The following is a 24,266-nucleotide window of genomic DNA, read 5'->3' as shown; positions in this document are numbered from 1 at the left end:
ATTTCAATTTACAGAGGACTGACCAGAGGGGACGTGGTCCATAGTCAATTATACTTCAGGCTTTCTAAATGATTACCTCACAGCTGCTCGATCCCACATCTACTCATTCAGCCAATCCCACCACTAAATGATTACCGGGTGGGACTGCCAGTGACTTTTGTATATGTCTGTATGTGCTGTAACGGGCTGAGGAAGGCCAAGAGAGCTGCACAGTCTGCACTCTGAGATAATCCCTCTTATATTCTGAATTACTTTGACCTGCAAAATATCAAGTGGAGATAAATGAACCCCAGGATCAACAGACTGACATGTACAGAATGTGCTCACTTAACGACCAGCAAGAGTTCAAAGAATGTTTTCAAACACCTCTCACAGCATCATACAGATGAATTACGCCACAACTGACACAAACAATATCTCGTGGGTAACCCACGGGTGTCTACTACACATTCATAGTGATTACATTGTTATAGTATGTATAGCTGAATCCGGCATGAAATCAGATGTGTGCTGCGTCATACAATGTCATCAAAAAATTTAAAATCAGCCTAGTATGTTTTCTGTAAGATGCTAAGATTTGCATTGTGACAAGGATGGATAGGATTAGAAATGAGAACATTAGAGGGTCAGCTCAAGTTGGGTAGCTGGGAGACAAAGTCAGAGAGGCAAGATTGCGTTGGTTTGGACATGTGCAGAGGAGAGATGATGAGTAAATTGGGATAAGGATGCTAAGGATAGAGCTGACAGGTAAGAGGAAAAGAGGAAGGCCTAAGAGAAGGTTTATGGATGTGGTGAGAGAGGACATGCAGGTGATGGGTGTAACAGAATAAGATGACGAGGACAGGAAGATATGGAGCAAGATCAACCGCTGTGGCAACTCCTAACGGGAGACAGTCGAAAGAAGATCTTTTCTGTACAAGGAACACCCAAGTGTTATACATCAATCGAAAGGTCTCGAGCAGTAGATTTCTACCCATGACTTGAAACCCCGCTACAACTGCTTGCCAAAAACTGGAAAAACCATCACACCTTGAATGTGGATTTTCACATGCTCTCAAATATAACTCCACAAAGCAACAGCAAAATTATACAAGTAACATATCAACACTTACAGCATCTTCTCCTGAGTAAAACAATCCCTAAAACATGCATGTGTGATGAAGGAGTCTTGAGAAAAATAACATAATCCATGGCCATGGTGCCAAAGGCTTTGTGTTATCAACATAGGCACAGTTGACATATCTGGGAACACCTCAGAGGTGAGAAAACTGACCTGGCATTGCTTGAACTTGTATTTTATAACACAAATTTGGAAATATAACTGTGTCCACCTATGTCTTTTTCACTATTTTGGCATCAGTTTTTGAGTAAAGTAATGTTTCCATTTGACAAAAAATTCAATTTCTACTACAATTAAGAAGGTAAATGTCAAGGTTTAGTGAAAACATGGTTGTCCTTCCTTTATTTATTGCATAATAAAGTTTTGATGGTGTTCTCCCTGCAGGTGGAAATCACTGAGAAATGACCTCAGGATGTAAAGGGGTTTTAAGTGCAGCTCTAGTAACGAATGTGCAATGAATGTCGCTCTCTCTTCATAGATCTTGCAATAAATAGAAGAAAAGCTAAGGCTGAAAGAGCCATTCCGATGATCAAAGCAAAACAGATCCAGTAAAACTGCAGTAGAAAATCAGTCGTGTTTGGCTCCTCTGAAAAATAAAGAAGTAAATACGTTTACATTACAACACAGATATGAAATGCAACATTCAGTCTGAGTATTTATGATTATCAAAGAAAGTTTTGAACAGGCAAGTTCTGAGCAGATGTGGTAGAAGTCTAAAAGAGATAAACTAGGAGAAGTGTTTAAGTGTGGAGACAGTTAAGGAGCATCACTACAGGTTTAAAAATGTTTTACATATAGTGCAGCACACATACATCTCAAAAATTAGAATTAGTAGGATAAAACACCTCAATAGCAGGTAAGTAAATAGATAAAAAAGAAGCTGCAAAGAAAAGAGCAATGAATAATGACTATATTAACTCTAAGGTGAATCATAGGGTGTTTGAAAGCATGAGGGCAGCTATTAAGAAGGATATTAGAGAAACTGAAAGGCAGTGAGAGAGGAATACAGCAGATAAGGCAAAAGATGACAAAAGGAAGATGACAGTCAAGGAAGAGGTGAAGTGCATCAGAAATAGTGAATTATTTGAATTAAAAACTACAGACAGTGAAATAGCAGATGCTCTAAACTCGCATTTTTCGGAGGTCTTCACATGTGAGCAAGTGGATAACCTCTCAGCGGTAACAGGGAGAAGAGCCATGAAGATTAAATAGGCTGAAGTCAAACAAGTCACCAGGACCAACGATATTTATCAAAGAGTGCTTACAGAGATCAGTGAGTGCAAATAGAAGCCTTTGGTGAAAATGTTTATGAAGTCTCTGTAAACTGGGGAAATTCTGAAGGACTGCAAAATGGCAAATTTTACCCGTTATATTAAAAAGGTGACCAGTCAGGTAGATCCAAGCAGCTACAGGCCAATAAGCTTAACATGTATTACAGGAAAACTAATGGAAGGAATTATTAAGGATGAGATTGAGCAGCATGTGGCAAGGACAGGCGTTTAACTGAACAGGAATATAAGTAACAAGCTGGTTAAGGTAAGATACCAAGGTAGGTGGATTACCAGATAATCTGGAATACATTAAATCATCATAGAGGGACTTGGACAGCATATAGACTTGGGAAGATTTATGGCAGATGAAGTTTAATGTTAGTAGGTCTGAAAACAGATAGTACACCCTATGAGAAGGATTTAGGAACCATAGTGGACTCAACACTGTCAACTGCCAGACAGTGTTCAGAAGTCATTAAGAAGGTTCACAGAATGTCAGGTTATATAGCGCCTTGATGTGTGGAGTACAAGTCACAGGAGGTTCTGCTCAAGCTTTATAACAAACTGGTGAGGCCTCATCTGGAGTCCTGGCTGCAGTTTTGGTCTCCATGCTACAAAAAGGACATAGCAGCACTAGAAAAGGTCCAGAGAAGAGCGACTAGGCTGATTCCAGGGCTACTGGGGACGAGTTATGAGGAAAGATTAAAAGAGCTGAGCCTTTACAGTGTTAGCAAAAGAAGATTAAGAGGTGACCTGAGTGAAGTGTTTAAAATGATGAAGGGAATGAATCCAGTGGATCGAGACTATTATTTTAAAATGAGTTCATCAAGAACACAGGGACACAGCTGAAAACTTGCTAAGGGAAAATTTCACACAAACATTAGGAAGTTTTTCTTCACACAAAGAACGATAGACACTTGGAATAAGAGACCAAGTAGTGTTGTAGACAGTAGAACTTTAGGAACTTTCAAACCTCAACTTAATGTTATTTTAGAAGAATTAAGTGGATAGGACTGGTGGGCTTTGTTGGGCTGAATGACCTATATCTTTTTATATAATTTTTATAATGTTTTGATGTTCTAAAGTCAGTCCTGATGTGAAGACAGAAAATTGTTATAGTAAGAGACTCAAGAAAAATACCATTTTTTTTTTCTTGTTAACATTCTTTGGAGTTGTAATAAATGATAAAAGTGTGTGCACAGGTCACCAAGCTTTGGGCTACTCTGCCGTGAGCAAAGTGTCTCAGGTTTGGTTGCAGAAGAAGACTTGCAGGCCATGCTTTCTCAGAAAGAGCATTGGCCTGTGATCTTTCAAGGGGTCACTTGTCTTAACCAGTGCTCAAACTAAGGGGTTAAACTGTCAAGACTTAAAAATATTAACTTTTATGACATAAGACTGATGAGAGACTGGGGTATCACCAGAGATGGTAAAAATGCAGCTATCTAGAGAGATTTGAGGAATGGGAAGAACAACAGCTACATGTAACTATAAAATGGTGTAAGAGGGAGAGAGAAAGAGACAAAGATGTGTAAAGTGTTGGGTCTGCAACACATATTGGATAGGTGGTTTCTGAACCATTGGGTCACGGCTGCCACCAGTGGGTCTGAAGTTGCTGTTGTTTATAAAGGAAGCATGTTGTGACCTTTTAGAAAGTGGATAATGGTGGATTTCCGCCCAGTTGATTGTGTCTGATTCCACCCTGCTCTGACCATCACATCCGATTTCACCCCTATTTTGACAATTGTGCTTAAATTACCTGACAATAAAGCTTGGCTCCCCAAGGTGAAGTCCAACCAAACGCACTGAGTTCACGAGGAGAGGAACGCTAACATGGTTAAAGTTGGGTCGCAAAACCAAAAAGGCTGAGAAGCACTAATCTAAAATATGACAAACTGGCTGCTATGGTGCATCATTCATGTTACCTTCTTACCTTCAACCTTTACACGTAACTCAGTTCCTTTTTCAAAATGTAGCTCGCCATCCTTGTCTCTGACGCAGTAATACATGGCATTGTCTTGGTCAGATAAGCTTCTTAAGGACAAGTAGCTGGTGTCTTGTAGGCGAAAGCTTTTGTGAGGGGTGATTTTAAATCCATTATGATAGAGTGGAACAGGAAGAGTTGTTTTGAAGAACACCGTCACAATCACAAGTGGGGGCTCTTCTCGCTGCTGTTTGTACCAAAGCACGTCTCCGTTGTTCATTTCACACTCCAAGGTTAGATTCTCACCGATGTTCATTTCAATCACGTTGTTACTCTGAGGCAGTGTTGTGGTCCAGAGACCTGAAGATGGAACAGTTTGAAAAACCTTCAGCACATCTTTAGATCATGAAGGAACTGCATTGTGCACCTTTTTAGATTAGTATTTTTTATTTATTAATAATGTACTACCAAAATTTTATTAAAATATATTTTGCACTTGTGTAAACAGTCATGTGTCCTGTGTCTTCCCTGAGGTCTCCTCCCGGATGAAGACATCCAAAACATCTCCCCAGGAGGAATCCTAATCAGATGCCCAAACCACCTCACCTGAGCTCTACTTTGAGCTCCTTCCGAATGTCTGTACTCCTCACCCTTTATCTAAAGGCTGTGTCTGGACACCCAGCAAAGAAAACTCATTTTTTAGGTTCAGCCAAAGGGTGCAGGGTGTCCAGTTTGGGGACTGCAGGATCACATCTTTCTTGTGGGTGATGTGGTCCTGCCTGCTTCATTGGACTGTGAGTTTTGACAAGCATTGGGCTAGTTTGTAACTGAGTGTGAAGCAGCTGGGAAGAAGACCAGCACCTGTAAGTCTAAGGTCATGGTTCCCATCCAGAAAGGGGTGGAGTGTCCTCTCTTGGTTGGGGATGAGGTACTGTCTCAGGAGGATGAGTTTAAGTATCAATAAGTCTTGTTTATGAGCGAGGTAAGGTTGATAGGTGGATCTGATCGATGTTGGTTGTTATGAGCACGTTGAACAAATCAGATCTTTTGTAATCTTATTTTAACCTCTTTCTACCTCCATTTTTTTTATTGAGGGTGTCACTACTGTTGCTAGTGACACCATACGGTTGGTGGTGGGGTTATGGAGGTCACAACCAGAGAACTAATTTGTACTGATGCAGTGCTTCATTTTTTAAGCTCATGGGTAAACTCTTATGTGCCTTTAAGTATTATTGGTTGTGGCATTCTTCTTGAATTTTTTTACTTTGATTGTTCTTTAATGTCTTGGTTTTGTCACCTGTGCTAATCATCTCCCAGGGTCTTTACCTTTTCACTATGTCCTGACCACATATTTTGTTCTGATTAGCCACAATAAAAATACTCTGCTTACTAAGATCAGAATACAAATATCTGTTTGGTATTGAAATTTTAGCTTTTCTTGTTTGATTGTGACCCTTGCTTGAGTTTATGACCACATTTCATCTCCTAGGGCCTCATTTACAACGTCCTGTGTAGAACTGACACAAAAAACATGGCATATAGTCAAAACTAGAAATGTGCATATACAAAAACATACAATTTGGTTCATAAAATTGCATGTAAGAAAAGTTCTACGCACCTTCCTTACAGCCCCACCCCCGACTCCCCCCAAAATTTCGCTTATTTGAATATGCAAATCAATATAAATAGCCCCTTCTGTTCAGTGATTTGTTAAAAGAGAATGGCAAAAGCACATGGAAAAAAGAAGAATTTTGGCGAATGCAAAATGGAGGACCTGCTCAGGGAAGTGGAGGCAAAGAAAAAGGTAGTAATTAGTGGATTAAGCAGTAGTATAAGCAACAAAAGGAAATTTATGGAGTGGCACAGCATGGTGGAGGCACTCAAAAGTTCAACTTCAGAAAGTTGCACATTGCCCAAAATAAAAAAAGAAGTGGTCAGATATAAAAAGTGATGTGAAACGGCGAGTCGCAGCCAACTGTCTGAGTGTCATTGGAAGCACATTAAGGTCACAGGGAAGAAAAAGAAAAACATAGGGACACAGGGAAGAAAAAGCCTATGTCAAGATTAAAGTCGAAATGTTGAGTTTTATCTCAACATTTTTGACTTCAATCATGTTGTTTATTTTATCATTAAGGCAGAATGTCATAAACTTCATCTTAAAATCTATGTTTAATTTACTAGATAGATAGATAGATAGATAGATAGATAGATAGATAGATAGATAGATAGATAGATAGATAGATAGATAGATAGATAGATAGATAGATAGATAGATTTTTTGGAATTGCGGTTGCATTTTATATTGCTTGACTAAACAATGTAAGATGAAACAATGTGGACGACTTCTGCATAGGTTCACTTTTCATTTTCTTTGTTATTTAGTTTTTCAGTGTTCTACTGCCCAGTGTATTGTGACAAACATGCAGTGGCACTTTGGCCCTGCTGCTCCTTTAAAATGGAGTTCTGGTGTGTTTGCCCTGTTTTGTTTTGCTTTCATGTCAGCCCTGTGCTTCTTTCTGTGCTTTCTATTACTAGACGGAGAGTCTCCAAACCTGCTATCTCTATATCAGTGGTGGCGAACCTATGGCATGCATGCCAAAGGGGACACTCAGAGCCCTCTCAGTGGGCACGCGCGCCGTCGCCCGAGCACAGAGTTCGTTACTATAAAGCCAGAGGGATGCGAGACCGGGCTGCTCCCCTCACCGCTCCCCCTCTTCACGCGCGCCGGAGGACTTTTCTCACATCACCCGCCCCTCTGCCCAGCAGCCCAATGGGAGCGCTTCCTTCCTCTCCTGTCTGGGGTAAGGCGGGCAGCACACATGCTGCTTGAGGGTGCGGCACGGACTGCAGCCTTTTGAGTCTGTGATTCCTGTGGTGGGGTTGGAGGGGATGTGGTATAGCGGGTCCACAGCTCAAAATTGAAAAGGACAGTTTTAACAGATAATTGCCGCACTCGCGGCTTAAAGGGGGTTATGGTAGAGTGGCCGGAGCAGTTTCCGGGAGTTTTGTGATGCGGGCAGTCCTCGCTTAAGCGCACAGGTGAGGAGTCGTCCGCATCTGTAATTATTGCCGGGAGTTGCTAATCGCCACACCTGATCCACGACCCCGTAATATATAATGGAAGCTTTGGGGGCGGAGCTTAATAGGGAAGATCTGCGTGAAACACTTGAGAGGATCGAAGGGATGACAAAGGACAGCACAGTTAGTTATGAAAATGAAATCCTTAAAGTGTGGAATTCTCTGCCAAATAATCTTAAGTCAATGAAGGCACTTGAGATTGCTTTCCTTACTTTGTTTGGAACATCTTATGCTTGTAAGAGCTGTTTTCAGCTTTGAATTAAATCAAATCTGACACCAGAAACAGACTAATAGATGACCTGAGTGCTGCATGTGTTGCTCTCAAACTTACAAAGTATGAGCCAAGGTTAGACAAATTATCAGCATGCATACAACAGCAAAAAGCACATTAATTGTTCAAAAGCATACCGAATGCAAACTTTTACCTTTCAACAAAAAGTTGTTTGTATCATTGAAAGCTCTGTTATTATGTTTTTCTTTTAAGACAAAAGATGTTAATGTATGAGTGGCTTTTCTAAACTAAAAGCTCAGTAGATAGATAGACAGACAGAGCATCAGTATTGGCAGTTCAGTCCAATTTATCATCCAGCTGCACTCCCAGGTATTTATAGGTCTGTACCCTCTGCACACACTCACCTCTGATGATCACGGGGTCCATGAGGGGCCTGGGCCTCCTAAAATCCACCACTAGCTCCTTGGTTATGCTGGTGTTCAGTTTTAGGTGGTATTCAGGTTAAATTGCCATGTTGGCACTTTGCGATAAATAAGTGGGTTTTGGATTGCAGTTTGAGCACTTGGTTTCTAAATGGTTCGCCATCACTGCTCTATATCATTCCCAATCCCCCCTTAGCTAATATGCGTGTGACGAAATTAAAAATAGCACGGAGTTTGCGGATAGTAGATACGGGACAAAGGAAAACGAAAATGAGCCCTAGAGAAGGGGCGAGGGAAGTGACGTGTGTTGTAAAGAGAAAGTAAATTGTCTAGTTGTCCGTGAGCTGACTTCGCCGTTCTTTTTACCGTCACCAAACTGACCTCTCCAGTTCATTTGTATTTTTGTCAACTGGTCGTCTAAGATTGTCACCTGCTCACGAGACTGAGCTGGAAACAGGTGAGTCAAGATGCGCGATTGGTGTGGCGAAGGTTACCGCGACATTCAAAGGGGCGTGTAATGGATGTTAAGTGCAACTTTTATTTGCGACCCAGCTAACAGAATCCCAGTTAGCGAATACGAGGGTGCTGTCTTCTGAAAAAGGGTACTGTAGCAGAAGTTAATTAATCCCCAAGGGGAAATTCATATACTCTAGCAGTGGCATACTGATAATAACAATATTAAATTAAAGAGTGATAACAATGCAGGTATAACAGATAATAACTTTGTATAATGTTAACATTTAACCCCCTAGGTGGAATTGAAGAGTCACATAGTGTGGGGGAGGAACGATCTCCTCAGTCTGTCAGTGCAGCAGGATGGTGACAGCAGTCTGTCTGTCGCTGAAGCTGCTCCTCTGTCTGGAGATGATTCAGTGGATGCAATGGATTCTCCATGATTGACAGAAGCCTGCTCAGCGCCCGTCGATCCCGTTGATTATGCTAAATAGAGACTACTAGTGCATGTTTATGCTTATATTCACCTTGTGATGAGCTGGCACTCCGTTCTGGGATTGTTCCTACATCGCGCATGATGCTTGCTGGGACGGGTGCCACACTTGACAGACCAGTCCTACCTTATATATGTTGACGTGTTGGTATTTACATATATCTGTTACATATAAGAACATTTTTTCTTGCTGAAAACAATTTTTGATTCATGTTTCCACGGATAAACATGACACTAAGGAGGCTATACAGTTTTTCAAAATGTCTTCAATGTCATCTGTAAACCTGATGAGCCTTCTAGTGAAATTGCACAGAAGAATTTTTTTTTTTATATGGAAGTTTTCCTCACTATTGGTGCAGGTAATTTCAAGCATGAGTCTCCTTTCTCCCTTCACTTTGTCACACATGTGCAACTAGGAGTGAGCAGATTGGACCAAGTGGAGGTAATCACCTGCCAGGCCAGGGGTGGCAGGTTGCTCTAAACCTACTTCTGTTATCTCTACAGGCCAAATACGGGAAAACCTGCCTGATTCAACATCACTTTCGGTTCCGGTGGACAGACTGACATCACTTCTGGTTGCAGCACCCAGATTGACGTCACTCCCGGTTCTGTGAGGATGACATCACTTCTGGTTCACAGCATATAAAGCCACCATCTTCCAAAACCTCATCAGTTCTGTCCTGGGACTCAATCTGACAACATCAACATCTTGTTTTCATTAAACCTTCTGCAGCCAGGGACAATATACGGGTGGCTGGCCTAAACCTTTCCAGTGTGTTGAGACTCATTCTTGTACAACTTGTTATAATGACTTCACTCTAGACCTGTGTAATGCAGTAGTAAATCTGATGTGATGAGTGATTCTTCTTACGTTATGAGGTCTGCTGCCATTCAGTCTGGATGTCAAGAGTGCTTGGGTGCTAAATTGGCTGAGATGGCCACAGAATGAGGATTCATTGTCCCATGAGACTTGATATGGAGTTGAGTGAATGAAGGTAATTAACATCACTTATTTAATTAAGCAGAGCACATGCTGAGATATACCTCTGGGGAGCTTTGACTGTTTAACTCAACTTATTTTTACATAATGAGGTTAATTTCCCTGTCTCAACCATCACATTCACAACCGCTACCTCCCATCAAGTAGTTAGCTATCCTGGAATCACTTGTCACTTTATTATTCCAATGGTGTTTTGTCAACAGGACCAGACTACAAGTAAATCAAAACACTTACGTGAGACCTCTGACCATGAGGATAACATCTGGGCTGAGAAATCTGAAACAAAGGCAAATGGAGTAAGTCAGGTGTGGTGCCAAAAGGTAAATGAAGTAAAGCCAAAGTGAAAAGGTTATTTACATGGATCTTTCAGTGATCACTGATGTGTTTAATTCTCCTATCTCTGTGATACTATAGGGTATTCTAGATAGATAGATAGATAGATAGATAGATAGATAGATAGATAGATAGATAGATAGATAGATAGATAGATAGATAGATAGATAGATAGATAGATAGATAGATAGATAGATAGATAGATAGATAGATAGATAGATAGATAGATAGATAGATAGATAGATAGATACTTTATTAATCCCAAGGGGAAATTCACATAATCCAGCAGCAGTATACTGATACAAAAAACAATATTAAATTAAAGAGTAATAAAAATGCATGTAAAAACAGACAATAACATTGAATAATGTTAGCGTTTACGGTGGCATTGAAGAGTCGCATAGTGTGGGGGAGGAACGATTTCCTCAGTTTGTCAGTGAAGCAGGATGGTGGCAGCAGTCTGTCACAGAAGCTGCTCCTCTGTCTGGAGATGATCCTGTTCAGTGGATGCAGTGTATTCTTCATGATTAACAGGAGCCCACTTAGCGCCCATCGCTCTGCCACAGATGTTAAACTGTCCAGCTTCATTCCTACAATAGTGCCTGCCTTCCTCACCAGTTTTTCCAGGCGTGAGTCGTCCTTCATCTTTATGCTACCTCCCCAGCACATCACCGCGTAGAAGAGGGCACTCGCCACAACCGTCTGGTAGAACATCTGCAGCATCTTATTGCAGATGTTAAAGGACGCCAGCCTTCTAAGGAAGTATAGTCAGCTCTGACCTTTCTTACACAGAGCATCAGTATTGGCAGTCCAGTCCAATTTCTCATCCAGCTGCACTCCCAGATATTTATAGGTCTGTACCCTCTGCACAGTCTCCTCTGATGATCACAGGGTCCATGAGAGGCCTGGGCCTCCTAAAATCCACCACCAGTTCCTTGGTCTTGCTGGTGTTCAGGTGTAAGTGGTTTGAGTCACACCATTTAACGATGTCTTTGATTAGCATCCTATACTCCTCCTCCTTCCTAATGCAGCCCACAATAGCATGATGTGGCTATTATCCATCCTTCATTTTTGTCAAACCCAGTTTGTCTGTATCACGTTCATATGTAGTTGAAGCCAATCCTGGCAGCCTTAAATATGAGGCAGGTGGTGAATCTGCATGGGGTTGCCAGCCAGACACAACATGTTCACATTCACGATCAGTGCCTTGTGAAAGTATTCAACCCTCTTGGTATTTGTCCTGTTTTGTTGCATCACAATCTGGAATTAAAATTCATTTTCATTTGGATTTTATGTAATGGACTTATGTAATCAACAACAATATGTAAACACAAATAAAAACTGAAAACTTGTGAGTACATATCGTCACTTACATGCGAGTAGGAGGCAGTTAAAGGACTTACATAATTGTAATAAAACATCCGACCAGGGGGCGGTGGGGTGCACTGACTGTCTTTGTCAGTTCCCTGCAGACTTTTTCCAGGAAACCCTGCAAGATTCCAGTGCCTATGAAGACATCACTTCCCGTTCCGCCCCCTTTGATGACATCCTTTCCAGTTCCAGCCCCTTTGATGACGTCACTTCCTATACTGGTCTTTAAAGCCGCCATCTTTGCCACATATAATCAGTTCTGTTTTGGACTCAGTCTGGTGAATATCTCTATTACTAAAAAGCCTTTTGCAGCCAGGGATATTAGACTGGTGGCTGGCCCAAATCTTTTTATGATGTCTGGACTCAATTATTATCATAATATGTATTCATCCCCATTGCTATGAAACTGCTAAATAAGATTTGGCCCAACTGATTAACTTCAGAAGCTACATGATTAGTTGATGAGGGTCAACCTGTGTGCCCTCAAAGTGCCACGTGATCTGTCACATGATGTCTGTTCTGGAAGGCCCTTGACTCTGCAACGCCACTAAGCAAGCAACATGAAGATGTAAGATTCTAAGATTTTATAGGGAACATACAGACAGACAGTCATTCAATTTTTTTTATTTCGATAAAGACCCTTTGCTGTGGCATTCTAAAATGTGCTCAGATGCCTCCTGTTTGCTTTAATTCTCCTTGAGATGTTTCTAGAACTTGATTGGAGTCCACCTGTGGCAAACTGAATTGATAGGACATTGTCTTTGATGGCACACGTGTACCTGTGTGTAGAAAGTTCACAATTTGCACAGCACGTCAGGACTAAAAACAAAAATGAAGTCCCAGGAACTCTCTGTAGACTTCCATCATCCACTTGTGGTAAGCCATTGGTAAGAGCAAAAGGATTTAACCATATCTAAAGCTGCTTTGAGTGGTCCCAGGAGACACAATGGACTCGATAATTACAAAATGGAAGGAGTTTGGAACCACCAGGGCCTTTCCTACAGTTGGCTCTCCCCCGCCCCTCTCTGTGGTATAGTGGGTCCACGGCTCAGAATAAAAGGCCAGTTTTTAAATAAATAATTTTCGCATTCATGGCTTAAAGGGAGGGCATGGTAGTGTGACCGGAGCGGTTCTCGGACACGATGTGTTGTAGGCATTTTCTCACTTAAGTGCACAGGTGAGGAATCGTCAATATCCGTAACTGAGGCCGGGAGCTGATAATCACCACACCTGTGCCATGTCCCCATTATAAACAGGAGAAGCATGAGTGCAAAGGGGAAAAAAAACAGAGAGAAAACAGAGGACAGAGGTTAAAAAGGAGAAAGGGCAGGAAGGGAAGGAGCTGCTGTGAGAGAGAGAGAGAGCAGGCTCGCTGTAAGAAGGACAGGCAGCCGGGAGAAGTGAGCCCTAGTGGGGTGTTTTGGCTGGCACCTGGAGGCAGACGGATTGGGTCACTCCTGCTGAGTTTTGCAGAGGAGCAGGAGTGACCACCATTGAGGACGGCTTGCTACGAAAAACTGTGGAAGGCAGCAGGAGTCAGAGGCTCGGGAGGTGGAAGCCCCAGAGTGAGTGCCCTGGTCTCTGGGGAACCCAAGTCCCGGTCTGGTGGAGCCCTACGGAGAGCCAGGGACCGAAAGGTGACCAGACCAGTAGGAGAAGTCGTCTGCAAGTAGGGTGACTTCCCTGGTGCATGGCCCAGAGGGGGAAGCAGGGGAACCGCCAGCTAAGGAAGGTACCAGATTTTTGTTTTTAAAGGACTGCTTCCAGCCATTGTTTTAACTTTGTTTAAATGGATTTATTTATTGGATTTTAACTTCCACATTTGTAATGCTTTTAATGGATTATTTATTCATGGACATTTTATTTGCACTGCACTATTTATTTGGATGCTGGTTTTGTTGTTTTAATAAAAGCACTGTTTTGCACTTGTGCACCTTTCCCCTTGCTTTGTTTTGGTGTCCTCATTATCCAGCTCATCTGGTAACATTACTGACAGTGTTGGGTTCAAAAAGGCTCCCATAATGGAAGTGGGAGCGTGGAGCAAGAACCAGCATCATCACACTCTCTAGTAAAAATGAGTACCTGGTCAAGAAGAGCCGTGGTCAGGGAAGTGACTAAGAACCCAATGTTCACTCTAACAAAGATTCAGAAATCCTCTGCTGAGATGGGAGAACCTTTCAAGAAGTTGACCATCTGAGCAGCGCTCCATGAATCAGACGTTTATGGAAGAGTAGCTAACACTCACTTGGAGTTTGCCAAATGGATCCGGAGAGAATGAAGAAAAAGATTCTCTGGTATAATGAGACAGAAATTAAACTCTTTGAGAAGCGCTGTAATCACAATATCTGGAAAAGACCTGATACGGCTCATCAGCTGCCTAATATCATCCCTACAGTGAAGTATGATGGTGGCAGCACCATGCTGTGGGGGTGCAGGTGCAGAAAGACTGGTCAGAATTGAAGGACACATGCCAAATACAGAGATGTCCTTGAAGGAGACCTATTCCAGAGTGCAAACCACCTCAGACTGGGATGACGGTTCACCTTTCAGAGTCGCAATGATCTGAAGAATACAGTCAAAAACAACACTGAAGTGGCTTTGGGACAAGTCTCTGAGTGTCCTTTAGTGGCCCAGCCAATGCCCAGACCTAAACCCCATAGAGCATGTGTGGAGAGGCCTGAAGATGGCAGCTTAAAGACACTTCTCAACAATCTAACAGAGTTTGAGAGGATCTGCCAGGAACAATTAGATAAATTCACCAAGGACTTACCCAAGAAGACACAAAGCTGGAATTTCTGCCAGAGGGGGCATCTACAAAGTACCGAATTAAGGATCTTATTACTTCTATGAATGAGACATTTCAGTTTTGATGCAAATTCTCCTGAAAACATATTTTTATTTTGTTATTATGGGCTATTGAGTGTAGATTGATAGGCATTAATGACAAATGTATCCATGTATAAAGTGAAGTGAACAGGTATTGATGGGGTCTGAATATTTTCTAAATCCACTGCGTAGTCAGTCGTACTGGACCAAATTAAATGGGACACCTGGAAGCAAGTCACATTCATACAGGAAGTACAAACCCTAACCCTAAGCCTAACCCTTTTCACAGTAGCTGAGTGGATTCAAATCACTGTGCCTGCTATCAACAACACCACCGTGTTTTGTCCAACCTTTAAGTTCTTTTGGAAGTGTTGCCCATTATTTAAACATCATAAAATGTGTTCAGACATGAATTACAACTAAATGGAACATGAGTTCCTAATGAATACTCACTGGCAGCTGTGAACACGTACTCCCCATTCTGTCTCACGACACAGTAGTAGTAGTTGCTGCTGAGCTCCCGTTCCAGGCTGGAAACAGCTAAGATGTTGGTTGTGGATTTTCCTATCAGGCGGGGCCTCTGATTGTCATTCTGCTTGTACCAGAGTATGTGCTTCCCATTGTGACTGCACTTCAGATGAGCCTCGGAAACTTCTGTAGAATTAACTGCAAAACCTGAGAGTAAAAATAAAAAATGCAAAAGTGCACTAAAAACCGAGGTGGGTGCAGTTTGTTGAAAAGACGCTTATATTTTTATTCTCTGACATATTTATATCCTGTGATTCACACTTTATCCGTCAGCTTCATGACTCATGCGTTCACAAGTCCTCACCTTTTGTTTACCTCCTTGTCGTTCTTTTTTTCTCTGTTTCTGAACACAAGTGTCCTTCTGGTTCAACACTGCTTTACTTCAAAGCCAATGTCTGTGTTATACGGTGCCTTCCACTGTGAGTCCAAGAACTCAAGTAATTCAGGAGCAAAACAGGTGAGTATAGCGGGACAGCAGCAAGCAGTGCTGCTTCACAGTATTTGGCCACTGTGTTGAGTCTGGTCCAGGCTGGGCCCGGGTGCTTTCTGACTCGAGTTCACATGTAGTGTATATCCCACCTTTAGATGACACCAAAGACATGATGACAGGTTGTTGTAAATCACCCTGGTATGACGGAGTGATGCTGCATTTGTCAAATGGTGGGGCTGGGAAGTTGGAAGTTGCAGCTGCTTCACTTGGGGCCTCCACTCGTTTGCACTATTCAAGTGGGAAAATAAACATGGATGGCCCCATGAAAGCTGTTGTTCCAGCAACAACTGCAAGCTAATAGTTCTATAGACTGGATCGAAGAAGAAACCGATGAGCAAGAAAGGTGCAAAAACTACACTGTCGTGACTAAAAAATATCTTTCATGCTCTTGACAATGATAAATGGCACTATTTCTGCTTGGAAGCTGCAATTAAAAAAAAAATGTATAAAGCATCCATTGAGCACACCATATGAATAGTAGCGGGTATCAAGCTAACATCAGTTAGTCTGTTACTGCTAGTTCCGATAATGTTAACACTTACCTTTTCAAGAAGGGTGATATACAGGGTTGTGGAAACTATAGAGGGATAAAGCTGATGTTAGACACAATGAAAATTTGGGAAAGTGATAAAGAGAGAAGGCTTAGGGAAAGGGACCACCGTAGAGGAGGAGCGGTTTGATTTTATGCCAGGGAGAGGAACAACTGATGCCATCTTTGCATTGAGACAACTGATAGAGAAGCATTGAGGAAAACAGAAAGGATTGCATATGGTGTTTATTTATTTGGATAAGATTTATGATGTGCATCACATCAAGAGGTCTAGAGGTGATTGAGAGAGAAAGGAGGACCAGGGAAGTGTGTGAAGATTGTCTAGGATATGTATGAGGGAGTGGGGACTCGGTTTAAAAGGAATATGGGGGGAAGAGACAAGATCTCATTTAGAGCGGTCTGCACCAGGGATCTAACCTGGTTGATCTGGTTATGGAGGTGCTTAGTATTGGGATAAAAGACCAAACCCCCTGTTGCAGGCTTTTTGTGTTAATGGCATTGTGTTATGTAGCACCAGGAAAAGAAGTTGAAGGAATGGAGAAGGGCTTTAGAATATGGAGAGCTGAAGATAAATAGGAAGAAAACAGAAAAACTGAGGTTTAATTATGATCAGGATTCAGAAGTTAGCCTGCAGGGTGAACTGCTGAAAAGAGTGGAGAAATATAAACATCTAGGATCGGTGTTAGTCCAAGATGAAGAGTTACACACAGTGATAATCTATAGAGTGCAATGGGGATGGAACAATTAGAAGAAGGTATCAGGAGGATTGTGTTATTGTAGAATTAAGGGAAAGGTTAAAGGTGAGGTTTTTAAGACAGTGGTAAGACCAGCAATGATGGAGCTGAGCCACGGGTAGTAAAGGGAGTTAAAAAGAAGTTAGATGTGGCAGAAATGAAAATATTGAGATGAATTTGTGGAGCTGCAATAACAAAACAAGACAATCACAGGTGCAACAAAATTGAGAGAAATATCTAAGAAAGTACAGGAAAGTAGGTAGAAGTGGCATGGACATGTCATGAGGAGAGGCAATGAATACGTGGAGAAACGAATGAGGTGAATGGAAATACAGGGGACAAGAAAGTGAGGGAGGCCAGAGTGGAGATGGATGGTTAAAATAAAAGATCTGAAGATAGAGGGTCTCACTGGGAAGAAAGTGCAGGACTGAGATGTATGGAGAAGGTTGATCAAGCAAATCAACCCTACATGGAAGTTGGAAAAGATGGAGAAATGGACTGAGGTGATCTGTTTAAAGTAAATGCTTCTAATAAACAAGTTAAACCTAAAAAGTGTTACCACTCTTACTTTTTGCTGTGTACCTCACCATTTTGGATTAACATAATTATCTCAAGATGGACAAAGATGAGAGAACAGGTTGTTTGCAGATAGGAACTCTGAGTTTGGGGCATGTCTTCTTTGCATTTTTCAAGACAGAAATTTCAGAAATTGTTCAACTTTTTAGTAGAGTGCTGAACAGGATGTTGACTTTGAGTCAAGCCGTCAATGTGTTGTTGCTGTGGTAATATGCTGTATGTTTTGCATTTTTACGATCCTGAACTTAGAAGAAAAGAAAGTGAGTGACTAGATAGTTACTGTTGTCTGTTCATTAGGTACACCCTTTGCCCAGTCTCACCCAAAGTTCTCCAGTCCAATATTTCATTTCTCATGTGATAGCGGTGCAAGGTAAACATGATGCAGACCAGCATTTCAAGCATCAGTTTGAGCTTTGGAATGGGCAAAACAAGAGCACTTAGTGACTTTAGACCTGGCAAGATAGTGTGTGGGTGGACATGTGGGTACCAGTACTTCTCAAATGAGCTTTTCATGGTCAACCATTTCAATGGATTTACAAAACCAAAAAAAAAAAATCATTATTTAGTAATGATGAAAGAAAGAGCAGAGTTTTGTTATGTGATATTGCGACTGATAATTTGCTTTGGTAATAATAAATAAAATAATAAAATAATAAAATAATTAAACACATTTGCTATTGTGCTATTTGCTATTGTGAAACATGCAGTTCGATTTATGGAAATTTCACCTCTCACATTTTGCCCCTCACATTTCAACCCCACTACATTTCGCCTCCATGATATTTCTCCCCCGCCCCAGTAACTTCTGATACCCACACCTAGATGTTTTGAGTGTTGGAAGTTTCTAGAAAAAATAAAGTGAATAATCATTCTCAGCGTTCAAAACTGACTTTTCTAATTTAAATATTTTTTTAGCAAACCAAAAAAAAAGTTAGCAATAGTGCATCACTTAAATGACCTCTAATTGACAAAATTCTTTCTGCCATAGTAAAATTTTACTAAGTTGATTTTGCAAAAATAAAGCTTTCAGTGAGAAAGTAATACACGATGCAACAGTTTGGATATTGCGCTGTCTGGCCATGGCCATGCACCACCGATAATCAGGCAGTGAAAACCGTAAATGCATGTCTTGAAACGGCTGAAGTGCTGACAAAAAAAAATAACGAGTAAAATCCAGTACAATCGTACAATACTATATCACATAACATGGATTAAATTTTAAGTACAATACTCACATTTTATGGAGGCAATCATGCACACTATTTTCAGTGCAACATGTTAATCTGTGAGTCGTATAAGAACACTACCTGAGTGAACTTTATTTTCAATGTCGGGTAAGGTTAATTAAATTTTAAATTGCAATTATAGACATGTACATAAATACTGGGTGTGGTCCACCAGGCTGGCACCGCCAGCTGAACCCGACACAGACACGTGTGGGATACAAGTTCACGGCACACAAGTTTTATTTTTTCTTTTTCTCTTGTGGGAAACGCCTTCCCCGTTCCCCACAAGTATACCACAGTCCCAGCACAAGCACAGCACAATACCATACGTCTCTTCCTTCTTTTTATCTTTCTCCACCTTCACTCCTCGGGTCAAGCTTCATCGCTCCTCCTCCTGACTCCTTTTATAATACACCCGGAAATGCGCCAGATACTTGATTACTCGTTTCCGGCAGCACTTCCGGATATGGCGACAGAACTGGCCATAAGGGCTCAGCAGCTTCTGCTGCAGCACCCCCTGGCGGTGCCTGCGGATCCCAACAGGGCAGCACCACACTCCATCTCCCATACAGCCCTTCAGGAGCCTGAGGTACTGCTGCAACCCAGGGGGGTTGCCATCTAGCGTCCCGGGGTAGGTAGCGCTCTGGCTACACTTGCTCCCCCGAACTTCTCAGAATGGAGGTGTCCCAGCCGGGCAAGAGCCCCAGCCGCATGCTACACGGGCCAAAATATAGTGGTGGCGAAATATGGGGGAGTGGGGTTAGGGGTGAAAATTACCGGGGATGAAATGTGTTTGGAGGCGAAAAGTGAAGGGTGAAATGTGCTGGGGCGAAAAGTGAGAGGCAACTTATCCGGACAAAGTAAGGAATAATGCTCCATTAATGTTATTCTGCAAACAAAACAATGTCTTTTTATGGACAACCCTCCAGCACTGCTCCAAAACTCCATGGCTCCTTCCATGCAGTTCCACACACTATACAGTAAATCCTCACTATCCACGGATTTTGTTCCCCTGGATTTGGTTATCCATTATTATAAAAGTGTAACCCATTTTGTGTCATCCACAGTTTACTTGCACTTAATCGTGGCCTTGCACAGCAGAAAAAAAAAATAGAAATGTGAGATTGAGCATGAACAGGTCTGGGAGGTCCTAAGACATCCGGTGCTGTGTGTGTGCTACACCTAATGGATCAACATGTGCCTACCTGGGGCTGAGGGGTGTGGGTAAGCCATTGTACTCCACTTATGATGTGAACCGAGGCTTGCAGTTGTTCCTCATGTATGATGAATTCCCAGTAAGTGAGGGATGTAAGCTCACACTGATTAAGTCCCTGCCCTTTCTACAAAGTGTCACTACCACCTCTTTGGATGATTTAGTGAGGTCCCTGGATCAGCTCTACTGTAGTAGCTCACAACCTCTGGTGGAGCACCTGAGAGATAACTAAACTATAGAGGAAGTAAAAGTCATAACAAGGTTTCCATAAGTGAACCTACAGAAGGATCATTACCGAATCCTGAGGGGTGGTCTATCGTGCCGGATCCTAACTCCATTTTTCCTATAGGTTAAATGCTTAGTATCCACATTTTCAGTGTCCGTGAGGTTTTTCAGGTGAAATGACTGTACCCACAGTGCCTACCTGCACATTCATGCTGCCAGTCACACTTAAGGCCACTTGCTCTGGTGGCTCACTGGTGGCCTCGTACACAATGCTTAAAGTTAAGTGCTCTTTAGCCACACTCCCCTTTCCAGACTTTACACCATAAAAAGCTGCACCATGCTTTTGCAAATGGAGACAAAGTTTGCAGATTAGATAAAAATTTACAGTAGATATTAATATTCTGAATTTTGCTTGTAGCCGAGCATAATATGTTTTGTGAAGTTTTAGTGCAAATTCAGTTTTGTGCATATTATTTTATGCATCTCAAGTGACAGGTCAACAAGTCAATGGAGAATGACAAGAATCAAGCAAACAAACAAACCAGTCACATCTGAATTTAACATTGGCATACACAATTTCACGTCGGAATGCAACACTTAATCGGACTTGTCTGGAAAGGGCAACAACAACTGGAGAACATGTCAGGTGCCGATATTATGTGCAGAAAACAAGAAAGCACAACTTCAAAGGGCACAGATGTATCAGAACTAGACCATTGGGGAGTGGAAAAAAGTTGCTTGGACAGATATATCCAGGTTTCTTTTTCATTGTACTGATGGAAAGATGACAATTTGTTGCAAACCACGTAAGTCCATGGAGCTACCCTGTTTTGTGTCAACAGTACAGATTAGTGGTGGCAGGCTGATGTTGTGGGCAATGGCTTTCTAACACGCATTACAGCCAAGATACCCACCGAAGAGCCTTTGGTCGGTAAGGTATATCTAAACATTGTTGCTGAACAAGTTCACCCCTTCATGAATACAGTTTGACTACACTCATACAAATGTTCCAGTATAATAATGCACCATGCCATGAGGTATGGGGTTCTGTGAAGATGACAGCAAGTTTTAATTGCTTCACAGTCCCTGGATCAGTCCTTAAACTCTATTGAGCATTTTTTAGATGAGATGGAAGAAACTATTTGCAGCAAGACTGCTGAGCTGGCCAGTGGGATAACATTCATTAATAACACATTTAGAATTTTGTAGAATCCATGGCCAAATAAGTTCATTTTGTTCTGAAGGCCAAATGAGTCACAACACACTACAATTTTGGCCAAAACGTTTGAGAATGACACCAGTATTGGTTTTCACAAAGTTTGCTGCTTCAGTGTTTTTAGATATTTTTGTCAGATGTTTCTATGGTAGACTGAAGTGAAATTATAAGCATTTTCAAAGGCTTTTATTGACAGTTACATTAAGTTTATGCGCAGAGAGCAACTTCTCCCAACCCTCCAAAAAAAGTTTGGTGACCAAAACAATGAATAATCCAGCATGATGGAGCACCAGACCATAAGGCAAAAGTGAGAACTACTGTAAGTGGCTCAGGGAACAAAACATCAAAATGTGGAGTCCATGTCCAGAAAAATCCCCAGACCTTAATCCTATTAAGAACTTGTGGTTAGTCCTCAAGAGGCGGGTGGATAAATAACAATCCACCAATTCTGATTATGAAAGAATGGGCAGCTGCCATCAGTCAGGATTTAGCCCAGAGGTTGATTGCCAGCATGCAAGGGTGAATTGCAGAGGTCTTGAAAAAGAAAGGAGCGCCAACACTGCAAATATGGACTCTTTACATAAACTTAATATCATTGTCAATAAAAGCCTTTGAAACTACTGAACTGCTTGTAATTCTACTTCAGTCTACCAGAGAAACATCTGACACAAAGATCTAAAAACACTGGAGCAGCAAACATTGTGAAAACCAATACTGTTGTCATTCTCAAAACCTTTGACCACGACTGTAGAATCAGGAGATCAACATGAAATACTTTTTCGATTATTTAAGTTTTTCATTATCAAAAAACAGACAAAATGATTCAAAGCAGACAGGCATTGGATACGTTAAATTGAAGGTTTACAAATCAAAAAAGGTAAAGAAATATAAAAAGTGAAGAGCATAGGAAAGCTGTGCTGACAGCACAATAACAAATGCTGAAACTGCAGAAGATGAGTGCGTCGGTGGTGGCACGGCTCCTCATTTCTGTTCTCATCACCTCTACGTATATCTTGTCATCACAATGAAGCAGAAGAGAGCATTTTTAAAAATATGCCTATTTTTAAACCAAAACATACTTACATATAGTAAGTGAGGTCAAAGACATCAAGAATGAAAGTGGGAGCATCTTCACAGGCGATGTCTCGTTCCAAACCATCAACAGCATAGAGACGAAGTAGCCTGAAGACCTGTGTGTGCATATCAGATTAGGAAGGTTGACACAGTAAAGGAAGGAAGAGAGCCGTGTACTGTGGCTGTGGTGATGTTTTGTTGTTATTATTATCCATCTGCCTGTCTATCTGTTCATTTATCTGAACACACTGCCTTTGCAATTCATCACAGGACTGTCACACACAACCAAAGACCCACTCAAACTGGGACTGCTTAGAATCACAATTTAAGTGTGTTTACATGTTATTGGGGTGTGAGATGTAGGTGGTGCTGTCTATTAGAGAAACAGCAGGAGGAGACATCATAAGGCTGCCAGGTCAATCCCCACCACTGAATGTGCCTCCTAATCTACCTGAGATCTAATTGTGAAACACAGAAATGAAAACAATTGGGACATAATGCTGTGATGATGAAGGAAGGTGGACTTTATAAAAGGTCTACACAGACATGACACACCAAGCACAGGCAGTAACATGGCTGGGAATCAAATACAAAATCCCTGACACTCTAGGACATCTTAATATTATTTAGATTATCATTTAACAAATAAGTTAGTCAAAACCAGCAAATTGTTCTGAGCACACACAAGTAATCAAGAATTATTGTGAGTGACAAACATAAGAACATAAGAATGTAAGAAATTTAATAAACTATAGGAGACCATTCAGTTCATTTAGCTAATCGATGAGTTGTCCTCATGTCTCATACAGAATATTCTTAAAGGTTGTCAAGGTTCCTGCTTCGGCTCCATGTCTTATTAGTTTGTTCCAGATTTCCCACAACTTTTTCAGCCCTACATTCATTTCCACCTAATTTCCAATGGTGTCCTCAAGTACATCAATCACTGTTTAGATAGATTCAGAGAACTTTATTTGTCTCCAGGAGGAAATTTTACTTTAAGCAGAAGCTCATTAAATACAAATCAATCAATTAATACACACACACACAAACACTATGGTCTGAACAGCAGACCAGGAAGAAAATTAAAGGCGCTATACAGACGTTAATTGCTGTTGGTATAAAGGAGCCCAAGTCATGTTTCTTCTGAATGATTTGTTGGCTGAAGGTCCTCAGTGTTGGTGTGTCAGATAGAGGATGTGCAGCATCGTTCATAATGGCACTCACTTTTGTCTTCATTCTTTTCTCCACCACTACTTCAAGGGGTCCAGAATGTGTTCTATAACTGAGCCTGTCCTTTTAATCACTTGAAGTGATGATACCAGCCCAGAACACCACACAGTAGAAGATGTTAAGGATGTCACTTCCCAAAGCAAAGGAGCGTGGTCTCCTAAGGAAGAAGGATCTTCTCTCCTTTCCTTGTATAGTTCCTATGTGTTGTGAGACCAGCCCAACCTGTTATCGATGTTAATGATTTTAGCAGTGCACCACTTTCCACATCCACTACCTAAATGGTGACTGGACATAGAGGATCTCTGGTGTAGCAAAATTCAATAAGCAGTTCTTTGGTTTTGCTCATGTTAACTTGCAGACAATTCTCAAAGTCAACCGACTTCACTCCCCTCTCTTATCCCCTTTATCAATACACCTCATAAGTACAGAATCATCTGAGAATTTCTGCAAGTGACATGACCTGCTGTTACAGTATATTATAGTCAGAGGTATACACAGTGAACAGAAAAGGAGACAGGCCTGAAAGAATTTTACGACTAAAAGTGTTGAAAGAATTCTGTTGGATCTGCTTCATCAGTTTCTGGATTAGGTCCCCACAAAGTCTCTTCTGCTCAGACCAAACAAGTTTAATTGTTAAATCCTGAGATGCACTTGGTTGCTCTCCTCTGCACAGCCTCAGGTTCT

The 24,266-nt window shown here is 41.5% G+C and overlaps 1 protein-coding gene across 1 annotated transcript; it reads right to left on the bottom strand.

Annotated features, from left to right (window-relative positions):
- Positions 1-817: 817 nt before the first annotated feature.
- Positions 818-22,491, bottom strand: LOC120519495. The gene is made up of 5 exons (XM_039742488.1): positions 22,362-22,491; positions 14,974-15,195; positions 10,225-10,266; positions 4,322-4,672; positions 818-1,706 (listed from the first exon to the last, which is right to left on the bottom strand). Exons 1-5 carry the CDS (start codon positions 22,444-22,446, stop codon positions 1,558-1,560), a joined length of 849 nt encoding a protein of 282 aa, XP_039598422.1. The 5' UTR covers positions 22,447-22,491; the 3' UTR covers positions 818-1,557.
- Between the last annotated feature and the right edge of the window lie 1,775 nt (positions 22,492-24,266).

This window comes from Polypterus senegalus, chromosome 1 (assembly GCF_016835505.1).
Source record: "Polypterus senegalus isolate Bchr_013 chromosome 1, ASM1683550v1, whole genome shotgun sequence".
Classification (NCBI taxonomy): Eukaryota; Metazoa; Chordata; class Cladistia; order Polypteriformes; family Polypteridae; genus Polypterus; species Polypterus senegalus.
Note: the sequence above shows the minus strand (reverse complement) of the source record. Positions and strands in the feature narration are given on the sequence as shown.